Raw genomic sequence first — 19,699 nt, 5'->3', positions numbered from 1 at the left:
TAATCTGTCAGCGTTAATAATGTACACTGTTATAACACTCTGTTTAGCTTTTATATGCTTTGTAAGTGTTGATGGACTTTTTCTATGAATGATCTCTTCATCTATCAAAAAAAATAAAAACTCAACAAAAAGTCTCCTCACATTAATATACACTACAAGAAACGTGTAGTTAAACTTAAGAAATAAAATTTTAGAAATACTTAAACACTTTATTTGTCACGTGAACATACATAATTTTATTCAAACTTAGGACTATCATAAATAAATAAGAATTATTTAAGAATTTATGATAGCCTCCTCACACTATTTTTTTATTTGATGAAATTATATATCTAAAATTCAAACTCCTTATTACCGATTAAACTTGAATAATGATTAATACTATATTGGTCTTTTATTTAAGAAAAAAATTATAATATCTTATTATTTTTGTTTGGAGCCTCACCTAGTGGCAATATATATTTTATGCCTTTTGCTTTTAGCTCGTGTCATCGCTTTCCACCCTCCACCCATCATCCACTATAGTCCTCATTCATGAACATAAGCTATCACGCATATTCTTTTCTTGTTACATTCGATCGAGTTCAAACGTATTTTGATGACAACGATGGCCACATAATAAGCCAATATCCCAAAACAAAGAAAAATATAAATTTTCAAAGGAAAAAATACCAACTTATAATTTCAGAAAGAGAGTTCACTCATTTTAAAGGAATCTGACTTTGGAGGTAAATTAAAGAAAAATATTGCAACAAAGGAGAAACGGCCAGGAGAAGTTTTTTTTTTGTTGTTCACCAAACCCCAAGGAGAAGTTATATTTGCCCTAAACAAGAGAAGTTATATATTTGAAGAAAAAGTTCTAAGAAAAACTGTTATTTTAAACTTTAATAATCACAAAATAGTTGAACTACATATGACCTCCATCAATTTCTTATATGTCAGTCACGTTATCCCTAACACTTTTTTTAGGAAAGAGATATTAATTTTGAAAAAAAAATATCAATGAGAACACATTATTCTCAAACCTAAAATAAACTCTTGCTAACTGAATTTGATGCTTATGATAAAAAAGTAAGTAATGGAAAATTTTAAAAGTTATTTTTTTATATTATAAATTTAAGTTTTTATTATTAAATGGGAGATTTTTAAAAAATTATTCTTAACTTCACTAAGTTACATAACTTATCCTTCTTTAAATATTTATTTTGTTTTTATTTATAATTATGTCAAATTATATTACTTATATTTAATTTCAATTTAGTTTAATATTTAAATCTCGATTCTTTATATTAAATTGAAAATATCTTTTTTAATTTATTAGATAAACTAAATATCAATAAAGATTATTTGTCTTAATAATTATTTTTCATATTTTTCTTCAATTTTAAAAATCTTACTTAGTTTATTCCTTTTAATTTATTAAAATACCCATTATTAATAATAAAATATCTATATAATATTTTTATTTATAAATTTTAATGCAATTTTCAAGAAAGTTACTAATAAACATACACTTTTTGTCCCAAAAAACTTTAGTTAAATAGATTATTTTTTTCACGTCTAAACGTAACAAAATGTTAACATATATATTATTAGTTAAAATTTCTTCAAAACTAAAAAAAAATTATTAAATAAGAAGTGGAATTCATAAAAATTTATTATTTTTAATAAATATCAGTTAATAATAAAGAATGTATTAAAAAAAACACATATTAAAGGGTGTATTAGACTATTAGTAACATTTATCATACAAACTCTAGATTTAAATAGCGATTCCAAATTTGTGGAAAACTAATCACTTCTACAGTTCTACTGGACTCCATCATGTTGATATCATGCATATGTTTAATGTCTTTTTAAAAATTATATCTCTCTTGATTCTTTACAATGTTATCATATTCCTCCACAAGTGCTACTCAGAAAAGAAAAGAAAATTCCATAAGTGCTAAAATCTCATTTAATTTTTTTCTGTCTCCGTAGAACTGGTCCTTTTAATTTATCGCTCCCAATTTAATCATGTCCATCGAAGTTGGAAAATTACTTTGTACCGAGCTATCCCTTTTTCTTTTTTGAAATTTTCCAGCTTCAGTCCCCTGAATTCCTTCCATATTGGTATTAATCTTTAATAAGGAACACATCATAATTAAGGATTTGGCTGTACAGGAGAGTTCTATCCATTTTAAATTAACGTTACAATTTATTCACTTCAGACTCAGAATTAATACAATTAAGAGAATTATTATGATATCCAGAAAAATAAACATTTACATTGTTGGGTTAATAGTTGAATGAGTTTAAAGCTAAAATAAGAAGAAGAAAAGGAAAGATCGAAGAACAAGTTTCTCAACGAGCAATGTTATACATTACAATACGAAACGCAGGAATGCTTACTTGGACCAATGTGTTTTTTTTTTAAATAAACTAATTAAAAGAAAATTAAAAACATGAGAATCTATATGTTTTCTAAGATATAACAGTTCGTATGATAACACGAAATACTATTTTTCTTTCTCAATTAGGTACCAAAATCTTCTCCCTCAAAGAAAAAGAATTAGGTACCAAAATCTTTAAATTTCAGGTACCACTGAATTTCTTTTAATGCAAGTCTATGTTTATCATGATGATTTTCAACTATGTTAAGTTTAAAACAGCTACATCCACGCCACTGTAAATCTGTACATTAGTGGACAATTTATAAATATCCATTCAGTCTCAAGATTTGTCTTTATCATATACTGAGCTTCCAAGAATCAATTCAACTAAATTTTCTTCGATAAAAAAGAAAAAAAAAACAGCTAAGTCCTAGTTCAGTCAGCAAAATGTCTTAATTAAATTAGGTGTGTATTATAATCAATTCTTATCCAAAAGTAATTATAATTAATTAGTCTTAATTAAATTTCCGGAGGCAGGTGATAAATTCATATATATAGATTACGACAAAATTGAGGAATTCTAAACCCAACCCTGCTCATTGATTTTCGTTCATTAGCCAACCGTGTCCACTTAGATGAACTAATTCAAGCCCAACTTTATCTCTTGTGTTTTTTCACTTTCTTTCTTTTCCCTATTTTTGTTAGACTTGTAGGGGTTAGGAGTGTTTAGTTTGACTGTTTTCTATTTTCATTTTTACTGAAAACAGAAAATGGTGATGAAAATTTGTTTGGTTGAATTTTTGAAAACATTTTCAGTGAAAATGAAAATAGAAAATAACCAGAAAATGAGAAAAATAAAATTTTGTTTTCAAATATTTTTAATTACAAACAGGAACCACATTTTGGATAAAATAAAAATGTGATAACAATGAATGTAATTTTAAACAAATCTAAAAATACAAAAAAGATAATAAGTCAATATTTCATAAATTTTCAATGTTTTTATTTCCTAAAACCAGAAAATAAAAAATGAAACCAAACATATTTTCATAATTCTAATCTTTTAAAAATAAAAATAATTTTTAAAAAATAAAAATACAAATCAAACATACTCTTAAATTCTCATTGTGATATGTGTGATATTTAGTAATATATTATAACATGTCGAAACCAAACAGCGACCAGCAAGTTTCTCTGACTATTACACAGTTAGTCGAAACCATATCACATCAACGATTCCTGGTCCACACTTCGTCTCCTATATAAACATGTGTTTGGAATTCAAGAAAATTGGACTCAAAATCAAATCAAATCACCTTAAGTAGTCTTTTACTCCTAGAGAAATTTTGTAGATACTAGATAGAGAGGAAGCCAAAGACACCTTGATAAGTATTATTATAATGGAGCATGGTGGCAAAGAAGACCAGACGACGACGTTCAACAAATATGCCTTTGCTTGTGCTGTTGTTGCTTCAATGGTATCCATCATATCTGGCTATGGTAATATTGCATTCTCTCTCGCTCTTGTTTCTATTATTACTTTTTTCATTGCTATAATTATTTCTCGTATATTTTATTATTCTCCACCATTTTGTAATCTCTCCACGATAACACACTACTCCCTCCATTTTACTGTTTTAGAATAAAAAAAAACTGTTCTGAATTAATTGTTGTTTTACAAAACTAATATGACGTAGTAGTATTAATTTTTTTTTCTTATGTAAGTAGTTACTAAGTACGTAATTAATTAGAAAGACAAATAATACTCTATATTAGGAAGTCATATCACATTTTTTGTTTTTGTAATTTAACATTTAACATTTTTTTGGTCTGATCCTTAGAACACTTTCAACATTGAAAAAAACGTTATCTTAAGGATAACAAAAATATAATTTACACGGACTAAAAATAAATAAAAAACATAAAATTGTAAAAATTAAAAAAATATTTAAGTTTAATTATATTTCTTAATATCATGTCCCTTAAATATGTGATTAAGTTTAATTTTTAGGTCTATGTATATATAAAAAAATATTTATTGGAACATTTCAGCACCTTAGTTAAATATTTGATAGTTCAAGAAATTAATTTTTTGGTTTTTAGTTGAGGATGTTCTGGACAAAAACAAAAAAAAACACATAATTGTAACTTGTACATTAGTTTTGTTAGCCAAAATATCTTAATTATATACTTGCATGAAGACATTTAGACAGTGTTTTTAGTATTATTCTCTAATCAAAACTAGAATTTTATCTGAATAATAGTAAAAAAACAAATGTAAAAACTCAATATAAACTATCAACACGAAGTGAAACTTCAATTCTAATTTGAAACCATAACAAAAGCATCTAAAAAACTAAGTCTAATTTTGATGATTATGTTTTATTTATAGATGGATTTGATGCACGAGCTTAAATTTATTTATTTTTAACTCTATCTACTCACATGCATAATTTCATCAGACACTGGCGTTATGAGTGGAGCAATGATATTCATCAAGGATGACATTGGAATCAGCGACACCCAACAAGAGGTTCTAGCAGGAATCTTGAACCTATGCGCATTGGTGGGGTCTTTGGCCGCAGGAAGAACCTCCGATTACATTGGTCGCCGCTACACAATCTTGTTGGCCTCACTCCTCTTCATGGTTGGTGCAATTCTCATGGGGTATGGTCCAAACTACGCAATTCTAATGCTTGGAAGGTGTGTTGGTGGTGTTGGTGTAGGCTTTGCTCTCATGATAGCACCGGTTTATTCAGCAGAGATCTCCTCTGCATCGTCAAGGGGGTTTCTAACCTCGTTACCCGAGCTTTGCATCGGCATTGGGATCTTACTTGGGTACATATCAAACTACTTCTTGGGGAAATTGACTTTGAGGCTAGGATGGAGATTGATGCTTGGTGTAGCAGCACTTCCCTCGCTCGCTTTGGCCTTGGGGATTCTGGCAATGCCAGAGTCCCCAAGGTGGTTGGCGATGCAGGGAAGGCTTGCGGACGCAAAGAACGTGTTCTTGCGTGTCTCCAACACCGAACAGGAGGCCGAACTCCGATTCGGTGAAATAAAAGTTGTGATGGGGTTTAATGATTGTGAAGTCGAGGAGAAAAATGTGAAGCCCTCTTACAAGTCTCAAGGGGAAGGGGTTTGGAAAGAGTTGCTGGTGAGACCGACGCCAAAAGTGCGTTGGATGCTGATTGCAGCCGTGGGGATTCATTTCTTCGAGCATGCAACGGGCATTGAGGCTGTGATGTTGTATAGTCCAAGAATCTTCAAGAAAGCTGGTGTCACTAGTAAAGATAAGCTTCTTCTTGCAACGGTTGGTATTGGCCTCACAAAGATCATTTTCTTGGTCTTGGCTTTGTTTTTGCTTGACAAAGTTGGTAGAAGGCGTCTTTTGCAAATCAGCACTGGGGGAATGGTTTGTGGGCTCACACTTTTGGGTTTTAGTTTGACTATGGTGGATAGTTCTAGTGAAAAGCTCTTGTGGGCTTTGAGCCTTAGCATTGGGGCCACTTATGGTTATGTTGCTTTCTTTAATGTTGGGCTTGGGCCTGTTACTTGGGTCTATGCGTCGGAGATATTTCCTTTGAAGTTGAGGGCGCAAGGGGCTAGTATAGGAGTTGCAGTGAATAGAACCATGAATGCAGTGGTTTCCATGAGTTTTATTTCGGTGTACAAAGCGATCACTATAGGTGGGAGCTTTTTCATGTTTGCTGGAATATCTATAGTGGCTTGGGTGTTCTTCTACTTTTTCCTTCCTGAAACCAAAGGCGTGCCCTTGGAAGAGATGGAGATGGTTTTCAGCAAAAAATCCAGTGGGAAAAATGTAGCAATAGAAAATGGTCCAAGATAGAAAGTGTAGTGTGTTATAGTGTTACAGTGAGAAAAACCATTTGAGAGAATAGGTGTGATTATGTAGCATTCTGGGCTACATGCTGTAAAATTCAACACACTAGATTTTATGTATTGTTCAACCAAGATCCATGAGCCTGACATCATTTTCTTTGCATCGCTAAGTCAAAAATTCAACAAAATGAATGGGCATAAAAAAACATGAAAGTCCAAATCATTAGATTCCCTATATTTTCTAGTTTAATATATATATACCCACAATAAAAAAATTATAATTATTTTTATTTAATAATAATTTCTTAATATATGAAAATTTAATTCATTTAATATACATATAATCATTATATTTATTAAATTCAATAAATATAATAATTAATACTATATAAAAAATTCAATATATTTATATAAATATTATATTAATAAAATTAGCATAGAGGTATCAGACGTAATTCACAGTAAATAGAGAGGGTGGGAGTGTTATTATAGGTCCTTTTTTGTTTACTAAAATCTAAAAATAGTTAATGTTATTAAGAGTAAAACAATAAATAAAAATATTGAGTGAAATATAAAATTAATTCGTATAAGTATTATTATTGAACGAAATCCAACAAATAACCAACATATTTGGAATAAAAACAAATCCTTAATAACAAAGAAAGTTTTTTGTAGAGGAATTTTTTTATTATTATGCAAGACACATAAAATTCCAATATATGTGATATTAGTGATAATAATTTTTGTGGTAAAAAAAAGTGATAATAATTTTTGACAAACTATCAAACTTGTGTATTACTTCCTTTTGTCTCAAATATAAGAAAAAAAAATTGTCTTAAATATAAGAAAATTTTATCTAACTTTATCTTATTTATGTTTTAATGAAAAGTAAGTTAAAAAAAATTATCTTTTAAATAAAATTGGTGTAATTAATTGTGATTAACTAACATTAATCAATATTTAAGACTAGGAAAGTATAACGATAAATGAAACAATAGTTATATATTAATACCTTTAGCACTATTAATAAAAACATATTAATATTTTTTTGTTATTTTTATTTTATTTTTAAATATGGTATTTTATTTTTAAAAAAACTCATAAATATAATAAATAAATACATAATAGTCAATTAATGAATACATGAATTTAAATACTCATTAATAATACTATTAAATTCATTTAAAACCCACTTTCTATTAATTATCTCTCTAATTAATATTATTATGTATTAAATAAGTAAAAATTAAATAACGGAAAAAGAAATGTTTAAAGTTGGTGGAAAAAAGTGCTTATTTTATATTATAAAAGATATTATATAACATGTGTATTATATATAACTATGTATATAAATAGGTTTGCATATCAAGCTAAATAAGTTGTAAGGCCCAAGGCCTAGTCTTTTTATTCATATATGTTTTTTTAAGTGATTCTTGAGTGAGACATTAAAATATTCATATAAACTTCAATTCTTTGAGATGAATATAAAATTAATATTTGATTTCAAATTTATTATCTTTAAAAAATATTTGCAAAAATTAAACACATATTATCTCTCACAAACTTAGCATATAATGCAAACTAAAACCCATTCATTGAGTCAAAGCTTAATTTTTTAACTTAGCAATGACCAACCTAACTTTAAATAACAACCGAGAAAGAACTTGGCCATTCATTCGTTTCCTCACTTAAGAAAATGAGGAGGAGCTCATTCTTAGTGTCCTATTTTCTACTCCATATTCTTCTTCTATCTTGTATTCTTTTCACACCAACTCAATCCTCTAAAGATTTGGTAGACCAAATATGCATAAAAATACCCTTTAAATGACCTTTGCAACTCTGTCTTACGGTCAAATCTGTTAGCCCCCAAAAGTGATACAAAAGGTTTGGCCCTCATAATGGTCAATGCCATTCTAGCAAATGCTACTGACACATTGAATTACATTAAAAAGCATATCAAGATAACTCCAGACTTAGAATTGGAGCATAAATTGGCTTTATGTGCTGACTCTTACTCCCCAGTTGTGATGTACATTCTCCCACAAGCAGCTGATGCCATAAGCCAAGGACAATTTGGGTTTGACAATTTGGGCATATTTTATGTTAAAAAAAAAGGAAGTAAATGCTTGCGACAAGAAATTCTCTGGCTCAACTCAATCACCCATAGGTGATAGAGATGACATTTTGCAGAAGCTATCGGATGTGGCTGCAGCCATACTGAAACTATTATTAAATAACTTATTTGAATATGATAAGATTTACATTTACGTATAAATGTATAATTTCTATATTGGTCATACTTTTTATTATAAATAAAATATAATATTTAATAAAATAGGACAGGTCATTCGAGAGTAAGCTAGAAAAAGTACACTAGATAAAAATTATTATAACAAAAAATTAAAAAACTATAATTATTATACTTTTTATGCATGTGACAAAGCATTATTTTTATAGTTGACATATGTTAATTGATTAAATTTCTTGGATCTATGAGTGCTTAAAAATAAAAAATATTGGCAGATAGGGATAGGGATATAAGTAAGATAATAATAATAATAATTGATGTCATCTTCAAGATTTACATAGAAAATAAATAAAAATAAAAAATTTGTTTTAAAAGTAATATTAATGGAAAGCAGTTGATTCTTTTTGCCAAAAAAAAGTATACTGATTAAGAAAGAAAAAAATAAGAATATATTTTCACAATACTAACTACATGAAAGATCATTTAAATTTTTTGGAGGGGAGGGGGGACGTTATCATCAATTTTTTACATCTTGTTAATTAATATTATTAAAGTATAATTTAAAAAATTAACAAATAAAAGTTTAAAATTCAAATAATTATATCATTGTATTTGTAGGATGATTGCTCGGGTATAATTTCATAATTTAAAAAATAAAAATTAATAATGTATTCTTAGCTATAGTATTTTTTTGCTATAATTGTTTTAAATGTTCAAAATGGTTTTTATTTTCGAATTTCTTGCTATAATAATGTTTTCCTTGTCACAATTTTCTCTCTAAAATAATCATTTTCTTTTTCCAAAAATTTACTATTTGTTTTCAAATTACTTTTATTTACTATTTGTTGGTCAGAAAACTCACTAAAAACAAATGGTCAAATTCTCTGAAAAAAATTAGTTACCAATATAATTGGTGGATACTCACACAATATAATGACATAATTTTTTTTCATTTTCAAAATACGTCCTATAATAATCCTTTTCTTTTTGTAATTCTTTGCTATAATAATTCTTTACTTTAATTTGTTAATACTTTTTAAATTTGCTTTAAATTAATTTAGCGTAATTTTGATTGATGAAAAATATTCGGATTATTATCTTTTTACTATCATGTTGAATATTTGACTCATATATCTCTACATTTGAAAAGATTGGACTAGTTGAGTATAATTTTATAACTTAAGTAAATCAAAAAGTAAAAAATAGCAAAATAACAAAAAATATTATGTTACTACATTGTATCACATTACTAATTTAATTAATTAATTTTCTGTATGATTTTTTTTTTTTACAAAGAGAAAAAAAAACAAAGAAAATAAAAAATTATAATATCAATGAATCCCAGTTACATCAGAAAGTAAGTAGGGGGGATCTAAACCCAACTTTATTGCAAGAAAATCAGCACAAAGTTTCCTTCTTGAAGCATATGGATAATCTAGCAATCTCAATCATGTTGAACTAGCTCCTAGATCAACTTAATTATATTCCCATATTTGTTAAACTAGGAAACATCTCCCTGCACAAAATGTATTTATCGACATGTTAAATGAAAATATTTTTTTTTCTATTATGACATTAGTACAGAGTATTTATCATTTTCGGTGATGATTAATCTTTTTTGGTGACTAACTATCTTTAATGTGATATTTCACTACAATTATTTTTTTCATCCACATAACTCGAATCTAAGATCTTATTTAAGGAAATCAAATCTAGTATCATTTGGACCAACGACTTATTGAAAAATGAAAATGTTAAGGGAAGAAATAAGAAATATGTCTTGCTAAAAAGTACCCAATTAAGAAAATAAAGATTTTATTTTTAATCATATGAGAGCACATTTAAAAATCCTAGCAAAGAAGATTTTAATACATTCGAATAAAATTCTTTTCTCTTTTACTTCGTTAACTAATGCCCTTAAAGCTAACAAAGATTGATCCAGTTGGTAAGGATCGGACTTGTATCCCACAAGGACGCTGGTTTAAATCCATTGCTAATGTGAGGACCTTGTTGGTAAGTGATCAATAAGTATTTTTGTAAGTGTTCAGTGAATCTTGAGACATATCGTAACCCTGGTGAATCCTCAAAATCCAACTACCTAAACATTTTATTTATCGAAGAAAAAACTAATGCCTTTAAAACACAGGTTGAGATCTTTTGTAGTAACATTTTAGATAAATGAGATCTTAACCATTAAAATTATTTAATTTATTTCATAAAAATTATTATGAAGTTGTGTTTAAAATGTATGAATGGACGGGATGAAAGCACTTTACTCCCTCATGTTAATTCAATGGAGAAAATCCTTTCCCCTTGAAATATTGGACAACATTTGTTATATATATAAAAAAAAGAAGTAAAGTATCTAATAAGAGAATAAAAATAAGATGAAGAAATAATTTAAAAAATAAAAGAAAGACATAAACAATTTAATATATATATTTTTTATTTGTAAGAATTGAAGACAAATATCAGAGAGTTTACAATAATTCACACACCTTACTCAACCAACTTAATTATAGCATTTTAGTACAATTTAACATATCTATAACATCTTTCCTATTTTCTTGTAAATAAAACATCATTCATATTTTCATTATTTATGGCAAACTTTTTCAAAAGAACTAGTAATAGGCATCAAAATGCACACAAGAATAGGATGTGTGAGGGGGTGGCAGAAAAAGAAGAATATATATTAGTTGCAATTATATTAATTAATATTAATTTGATTATTTTCATTTAAAATAGTCTTAATTATCCTAATTAATATATATTAGTCAAAATTATCTTAATTGATATAACACACTACACTTTCTATCTTGGACCATGTTCTATTGCTACATTTTTCCCACTGGATTTTTTTTGTTGAAAACCATCTCAATCTCTTCCAAGGGCATGCCTTTGGTTTATTTGGACAAGGCAATTACAAATTCAAGGCGCTAGTTGGCCATGTTGCTCCTCGCATTCTGGTCCATGTTCACTGGCACAGTTTCTCTTTGCTAGTCCAACACACTTAACATTTTCTCCCACAACCTCCACGTGCCCCTTGAAGACCACCTCAACATCCTCGTAAGTTTTTCCTTATAGAATTTAGGCTTGGGCCTAATTCAATCATATAAAACCGACTCATAAGACGAGGACTATGGTTGTTTTCATTTATCTACTTTAATTTGGTCATATCATTAGTTGACGTGGGATCTTAAGTGCAAGAAATGTAGGAGAGAGAGAAGGTGGTGAGGCACATGGGGACATGTACACAAATAATTGTGGGATCAGGTTGCCACGGTTTGGAAGAAAGCCTTCAAGGCTGCCTATAAGGATTTGACCAGCTATGTCATGGAGGTTAGAGATATTACCATTGTTGAGATCGCTAACACATTTCTGCACTTCTTCGATCTTCAATTGCCTTCTGTTACACATTCTACAATTGTTACATCTTCTCCTTCTAATTAAAATTTCCACTATACTATACAATTCGAATAATAGATTGGATTTATTTGTGTTTCTTGTTTATTAAGTGTGATCTTGTAATGTAAAACTTGGATTGAGTTTAAGGCCATTGTTTCGGTGGATCAATATCATAAGTTGTCCAAAATGGACCAAGATTTTTAACCATTAGATTAGCTTTATTAGTATAGGTCCTTTGGCACTAGATCCCTAACCCCACTAGTAACCTCTCTAAAGACAACCGTCGTTATTGCCAGAGGAGATTTCCGATAGCGACGTATTTTTCTTCATCTCTTCACCACCTTCACTTTCTCCAACACCAACAACCCCATCGACTTCATGGACTAACAACTCGAAGGCAAACCAATACTATGAGATCAGAATCCCTTTCTCTTCCCTTCTTCAACCATCGTTCCAACTCATAGTGTTCTTTGACGAGGTCTCTTTTGTCCAGGGTCGAGCCCCAACAAATCCACCTTCCATTCATGGAGTGAAAAATGCAATGCATGTGATCTATGTTTGGGAGAAAAAACAAAATTGAGTTTATTTGCAGATTATTGTTGACATGCATTGTGCCGAATCGTGGGTTGGCTTCGGGTTCCATTTATGGTGAGGTTGTTGTCGGAGATAGTGACATGGTGGCAATGACGGAGGAGGAACCTGGTGTGGGATCAGGCTGTTTGGCTTCAGGTTCCGCTTCTGAGTACTTTACTACTTGAGACAAATTGGTACACTTGTCAAACCATTAACAAGTTTTTGCAAACGGTTTGACAAGTGTACCAATTTGTCTCAAGTAGTAAAATACTCGAAAGTTCAATTGTCAATTTCCATAGGTACTTTATTTTGTATTTGTGTTGGATAATTTCAAATTATAAGAGAAAAAGATAAGATGATGTATAAAAGATAATTTAAAAGAATAGGGTATAAAATAATAACTATTAATATAAAACAAAGAAATAGTAGGGAATTCAATGAGATGGGAATGTTAAGACCTAGCATGCCTTATTTACCTAAGAGGTATTATTTGTGATTTTTCTCTATCAATCAGGTGAATTTATCCTAGCCACATTTATTAGAATACTTGTCCCTGATAGATCAACTTAATTATATTCCCATATTTGTTAAACTAGGAAACATCTCCCTGCACAAAATGTATTTATCGACATGTTAAATGAAAATATTTTTTTTTTCTATTATGACATTAGTACAGAGTATTTATCATTTTCGGTGATGATTAATCTTTTTGGTGACTAACTATCTTTAATGTGATATTTCACTACAATTATTTTTTTTCATCCACATAACTCGAATCTAAGATCTTATTTAAGGAAATCAAATCTAGTATCATTTGGACCAACGACTTATTGAAAAATGAAAATGTTAAGGGAAGAAATAAGAAATATGTCTTGCTAAAAAGTACCCAATTAAGAAAATAAAGATTTTATTTTTAATCATATGAGAGCACATTTAAAAATCCTAGCAAAGAAGATTTTAATACATTCGAATAAAATTCTTTTCTCTTTTACTTCGTTAACTAATGCCCTTAAAGCTAACAAAGATTGATCCAGTTGGTAAGGATCGGACTTGTATCCCACAAGGACGCTGGTTTAAATCCATTGCTAATGTGAGGACCTTGTTGGTAAGTGATCAATAAGTATTTTTGTAAGTGTTCAGTGAATCTTGAGACATATCGTAACCCTGGTGAATCCTCAAAATCCAACTACCTAAACATTTTATTTATCGAAGAAAAAACTAATGCCTTTAAAACACAGGTTGAGATCTTTTGTAGTAACATTTTAGATAAATGAGATCTTAACCATTAAAATTATTTAATTTATTTCATAAAAATTATTATGAAGTTGTGTTTAAAATGTATGAATGGACGGGATGAAAGCACTTTACTCCCTCATGTTAATTCAATGGAGAAAATCCTTTCCCCTTGAAATATTGGACAACATTTGTTATATATATAAAAAAAAGAAGTAAAGTATCTAATAAGAGAATAAAAATAAGATGAAGAAATAATTTAAAAAAATAAAAGAAAGACATAAACAATTTAATATATATATTTTTTATTTGTAAGAATTGAAGACAAATATCAGAGAGTTTACAATAATTCACACACCTTACTCAACCAACTTAATTATAGCATTTTAGTACAATTTAACATATCTATAACATCTTTCCTATTTTCTTGTAAATAAAACATCATTCATATTTTCATTATTTATGGCAAACTTTTTCAAAAGAACTAGTAATAGGCATCAAAATGCACACAAGAATAGGATGTGTGAGGGGGTGGCAGAAAAAGAAGAATATATATTAGTTGCAATTATATTAATTAATATTAATTTGATTATTTTCATTTAAAATAGTCTTAATTATCCTAATTAATATATATTAGTCAAAATTATCTTAATTGATATAACACACTACACTTTCTATCTTGGACCATGTTCTATTGCTACATTTTTCCCACTGGATTTTTTTTGTTGAAAACCATCTCAATCTCTTCCAAGGGCATGCCTTTGGTTTATTTGGACAAGGCAATTACAAATTCAAGGCGCTAGTTGGCCATGTTGCTCCTCGCATTCTGGTCCATGTTCACTGGCACAGTTTCTCTTTGCTAGTCCAACACACTTAACATTTTCTCCCACAACCTCCACGTGCCCCTTGAAGACCACCTCAACATCCTCGTAAGTTTTTCCTTATAGAATTTAGGCTTGGGCCTAATTCAATCATATAAAACCGACTCATAAGACGAGGACTATGGTTGTTTTCATTTATCTACTTTAATTTGGTCATATCATTAGTTGACGTGGGATCTTAAGTGCAAGAAATGTAGGAGAGAGAGAAGGTGGTGAGGCACATGGGGGACATGTACACAAATAATTGTGGGATCAGGTTGCCACGGTTTTGGAAGAAAGCCTTCAAGGCTGCCTATAAGGATTTGACCAGCTATGTCATGGAGGTTAGAGATATTACCATTGTTGAGATCGCTAACACATTTCTGCACTTCTTCGATCTTCAATTGCCTTCTGTTACACATTCTACAATTGTTACATCTTCTCCTTCTAATTAAAATTTCCACTATACTATACAATTCGAATAATAGATTGGATTTATTTGTGTTTCTTGTTTATTAAGTGTGATCTTGTAATGTAAAACTTGGATTGAGTTTAAGGCCATTGTTTCGGTGGATCAATATCATAAGTTGTCCAAAATGGACCAAGATTTTTAACCATTAGATTAGCTTTATTAGTATAGGTCCTTTGGCACTAGATCCCTAACCCCACTAGTAACCTCTCTAAAGACAACCGTCGTTATTGCCAGAGGAGATTTCCGATAGCGACGTATTTTTTCTTCATCTCTTCACCACCTTCACTTTCTCCAACACCAACAACCCCATCGACTTCATGGACTAACAACTCGAAGGCAAACCAATACTATGAGATCAGAATCCCTTTCTCTTCCCTTCTTCAACCATCGTTCCAACTCATAGTGTTCTTTGACGAGGTCTCTTTTGTCCAGGGTCGAGCCCCAACAAATCCACCTTCCATTCATGGAGTGAAAAATGCAATGCATGTGATCTATGTTTGGGAGAAAAAACAAAATTGAGTTTATTTGCAGATTATTGTTGACATGCATTGTGCCGAATCGTGGGTTTGGCTTCGGGTTCCATTTTATGGTGAGGTTGTTGTCGGAGATAGTGACATGGTGGCAATGACGGAGGAGGAACCTGGGTGTGGGATCAGGCTGTTTGGCTTCAGGTTCCGCTTCTGAGTACTTTACTACTTGAGACAAATTGGTACACTTGTCAAACCATTAACAAGTTTTTGCAAAACGGTTTGACAAGTGTACCAATTTGTCTCAAGTAGTAAAATACTCGAAAGTTCAATTGTCAATTTCCATAGGTACTTTATTTTGTATTTGTGTTGGATAATTTTCAAATTATAAGAGAAAAAGATAAGATGATGTATAAAAGATAAATTTAAAAGAATAGGGTATAAAATAATAACTATTAATATAAAACAAAAGAAATAGTAGGGAATTCAATGAGATGGGAATGTTAAGACCTAGCATGCCTTATTTACCTAAGAGGTATTATTTGTGATTTTTCTCTATCAATCAGGTGAATTTATCCTAGCCACATTTATTAGAATACTTGTCCCTGATGTCTCAAATATTTTTGTAAAGAGTCAATAGATAAAATGCATGAAGTTCTAATTCTAGATGCTTACTTTGATGCATGGACATAATGCAATCACTCTATGTCTAACAATGATTTTATTAAGATACCCCTTTCTTTTAGTTTTATTAGAAATTACCCTTTGTTGAGTGACTAATTCCTAAAACAGATGTATACAAGACCTTCCTTGTATTTCTATTAAGGATTACCTCTGTCGAGCATCTAACCCCCAAAGATGATGCAATGATGAATGATGCATGAAATTAAAAGTAAGAAAGGATAATAGGAAAGAAAACACTTGTTTGCATTGATAAATATGAAGTGTACAATACATCTTTTGGCTTTTTAGACCTGTTAGACCCAACTAAGGGTTTAGCCTCTCATAGCCATAATGGGCTTTATACTAGAAAAGGGGTATAAGAATTGACGAAGGAGAAAAGATGGAAAAAAGGAATAGAAAATGATGAAAGAGAAGAAAGAATTTCCTAAGGAGAAGTTTTTAGGCTTTAGGTGTATATTAGAGTGCTCTGAGACTCGGTGTGGTTTCTTTTCTCCTTGGCTTGACTCCCTTCATATAGTTGTTGGAGTGGACTTGGACTTGATGCCTAAAATATTTCTTATTCATATTTTTTATATTTTTTAAATCTTTTTTGCTTTTAATGCCCCTTTTTGATATCTGCAAGTCATAAATAAGAAAATATCAATTCCTAACATTTAAGCCAAAAATAACTATTAAATAAATATTTTTAAAGATATTTTCAATATATTTTTATTATAAAAAATAGCTCATATTTTACGGTTATCAAAAACTTTTTGGCTTGGTTACAAATTTTGTTCCTTGTCTTGCAAAAATTCAATTCTAATATGATTTGTGCCATTTTCAATTATCTTCCACTCTTGGCTTTGCAAAGATGCAAATTGAATGTCCATATGTGGCCCTGTTGTTTTAACAAAGATATTGCTATGTTTGCAAAATTGGCTACTACAACGATATGCTTGCTAATGGGTTTGAAAAAATTGAGCATGACATTGTTGAAAATTGAAATAGGAACTAGGAGGCAAATGTGTAGGCCTTCCCTTTCCCACTCATATAAGGATTGAATCCCATTCAGTATAGCAGGAAGAAGTAAAATTGGATAGTGTGGATTATAGACTTGGGTGATACAATTAAGATAATGTGGAAATGATGTGTGGTTAGGAGGTTAGATTGTTTGGAAAAAGAATTGACAAGAGAAAGAATATTGATAATTGTTGAGATTGAATTCTTGTTATTGAGCAACTAATTATTAAATTGGCATTGTAGAACTAGATTTTCCACTTTTGTCATTTTATATTATTTACTTGTTGAAGTTAAAGGGGATCCTTGGTGCAACACTTAGAGTAGCTGCCATGTGACTAGGAAGGTGACAGGTTCAAGGTTGAGGAATCAAGCTCTTGTAAATGCAAAGTAAGGTTGCCTATACAATATACCCGTAGTAGTAGGAGCTTTATAGTACTTGATTCAATTGACTCTTTTTTCTATTATCATTGGTTAATTTAGGTAGTGTGATCATCATGATTCTCAAGGTTGAAAGTGTTTATAGAAAACAAACTATAAATTGTAATTGTAAATTAGGGTAGTCTGCATAATCTTGGTGATATATTATAATGTGAATTAACTGTCTTCCTTGCCTGAACATCTTAAGGACATTCAACAATAGAGTATTTTTCAATTTTTTCTTTCAAGTAATGAGTTTTAGGTCTAAACTTGTTTGTATGAACAATATGGGGATCATAAGTACATGGAAGTTTGGGTATGGTTGATAAATTAGAAATAAATTCACTTGTAAAGTTTTAATGATCTTGGTACGTTGGTTTAGTGTTTTTCTCTGTTTAAATATTTTGGGTGATGAGGAAAGGTAAGTTATTTGATATTGTAGATTTCAAAGCTTGTTTCTGTTTATCAAGATTTTGTGAAAGGAATGGTGAAAACAATATTTTGTTATGATTAAACATATTTTATATTTCTTTAACAAAATTGTGAAAGCAAGAAAAGAATACAAAATAACATAGCATTTTAGTAATCATTAGTAAAAATTTTATAGATTGAAAAAAAAAATAGAAAACAAAACCAAGACACTTATCCTTACTAGTTTCTTTAACTTTTCAGAAGTTGAGGCGTAGGGAACATAAATTGTTATCTATTAATGCTTTCATACTAGTTAGTGTTCGAGCTTTTAATGCTTCTACCAGTGGTAGACCTATTTATTAAAGAAGGTGGACAATGTACCCTTCATTTTAATAAATTTGCATATATATATTTTAAAGTTTTATATTTTGCATCCTCTTATGTCTGAACCCCTTGACCTATTTTCAAATGAGGATAAACAAATGCACCTCTTATTTCAATAAAATCCCAAATATTTATCTTACAATTTGTTGGAGTACAAATATGAGATAAAGTCCCACATCTAATAGGAATGAGAAGGTTGAACACTATATAAGTGAGGATAAGACCTATAAACTTGAGTCTTAAGGTTTTGGGTTAAAATATGATGTCAAGCTCACTTATGTGGTTGCTCATGGCCCATTGGTGTATATCTCCCTGGTGTTTACCCCTACGATTGCACAACAATTGGTATCAAAGTTAATGGTTTAACTTAGTGACTGAGTCAAATGAGTAAATGACAGTGGTGGATCCATGGGCATGGAGATCCCTTGTATTGAAAATCTTCATAATGGATGAGCCCATGCATGAATGCTAGGCATTGGATCCCATAGGAGTAGTGGCAGTGCAATGTATTAGAGCATGTTCGAGGGAGAGACTACCATGTGAAAAAGACTCACTCTTGAGGGAGAGATGGTTGGAGTACAAGTGTGAGGTGAAATTCCACATAAACAAGTATATACCCATAAATCTAAATTTTAAGGTTTTGGGTTAAAGTATAATGTCAAACTCACTTATGTGATTGCTCATTGTCTCGCCCCACCATTGGTTCGTTGGGCTAACAGGTTAGGCGGGACGGGCCACAACAGACTGATGAGTTGGGTTCTTCACCCTCCCCCCCCGCCCCCCGCCAAACATCCATATTCAAAGTCATATTTAGGGTAAATTTATTTTAGGTATTCTAAATTTAAAATTTATCTTTTTAGTCCTTATAATTTGAAAAAAAAAGGTTTATTTTAGCTCCTTTGCCCAAGCTATGGGTGTTCATGAGTACAAATAACTCGAAACTTGATTTGACCTAGATCAACCTAATCACTTTTGATTTTATTTTTTTAGTATTTGAGTCAAACCTAACCTAACTTGTTCAAACATGTTCATGTATAAGTTAGGTTACACATTTTATTTTTTAAACTTGCAAACCCAATTTGTTGACATATGATTGAAATTATCATCTATTTATTTATTCATATATGTATTTTTAAATTACAAAATTAAATGTATTTTATAACAGTTCACTCACTCATTTAGATGCTTAAATGAAATCAAGTGCTAAACTCTATTTTATTAATATGTAAAATATCAAATCTCAATCCTAAAATTTTCAATTGTTCATTTTGATTTTTTATTGTGATTTTATAAATAACAAGAATCATATCAATATCAAAGTAATTAGT

General features: G+C 30.0%; 1 protein-coding gene and 1 pseudogene across 1 annotated transcript; both read left to right on the top strand.

The window, feature by feature from the left end:
* Positions 1-3,654: 3,654 nt before the first annotated feature.
* On the top strand, positions 3,655-6,347 carry LOC100806930 (probable polyol transporter 3). Its single transcript, XM_003548847.5, has 2 exons — positions 3,655-3,872; positions 4,835-6,347. The coding sequence occupies exons 1-2, from the start codon at positions 3,773-3,775 to the stop codon at positions 6,220-6,222; spliced, it is 1,488 nt and encodes a 495-aa protein (XP_003548895.1). The 5' UTR covers positions 3,655-3,772; the 3' UTR covers positions 6,223-6,347.
* A 1,371-nt stretch (positions 6,348-7,718) lies between these two features.
* On the top strand, positions 7,719-8,489 carry LOC100806395 (uncharacterized; annotated as a pseudogene).
* The last annotated feature ends 11,210 nt before the right edge of the window (positions 8,490-19,699 follow it).

This window comes from Glycine max, chromosome 16 (genome assembly GCF_000004515.6).
Source record: "Glycine max cultivar Williams 82 chromosome 16, Glycine_max_v4.0, whole genome shotgun sequence".
NCBI classification, from domain to species: domain Eukaryota; kingdom Viridiplantae; phylum Streptophyta; class Magnoliopsida; order Fabales; family Fabaceae; genus Glycine; species Glycine max.
Note: the sequence above shows the minus strand (reverse complement) of the source record. Positions and strands in the feature narration are given on the sequence as shown.

What these genes read in the sequence shown, in the direction of transcription:
- LOC100806930 (XM_003548847.5), top strand. Translation starts at nt 3,773, where the DNA reads ATGGAGCATGGTGGCAAAGAAGACCAGACGACGACGTTCAACAAATAT. An exon ending in ATCCATCATATCTGGCTATG is followed by an intron (nt 3,873 to 4,834) that starts GTAATATTGCAT and finishes TAATTTCATCAG; the next exon opens with ACACTGGCGTTATGAGTGGA.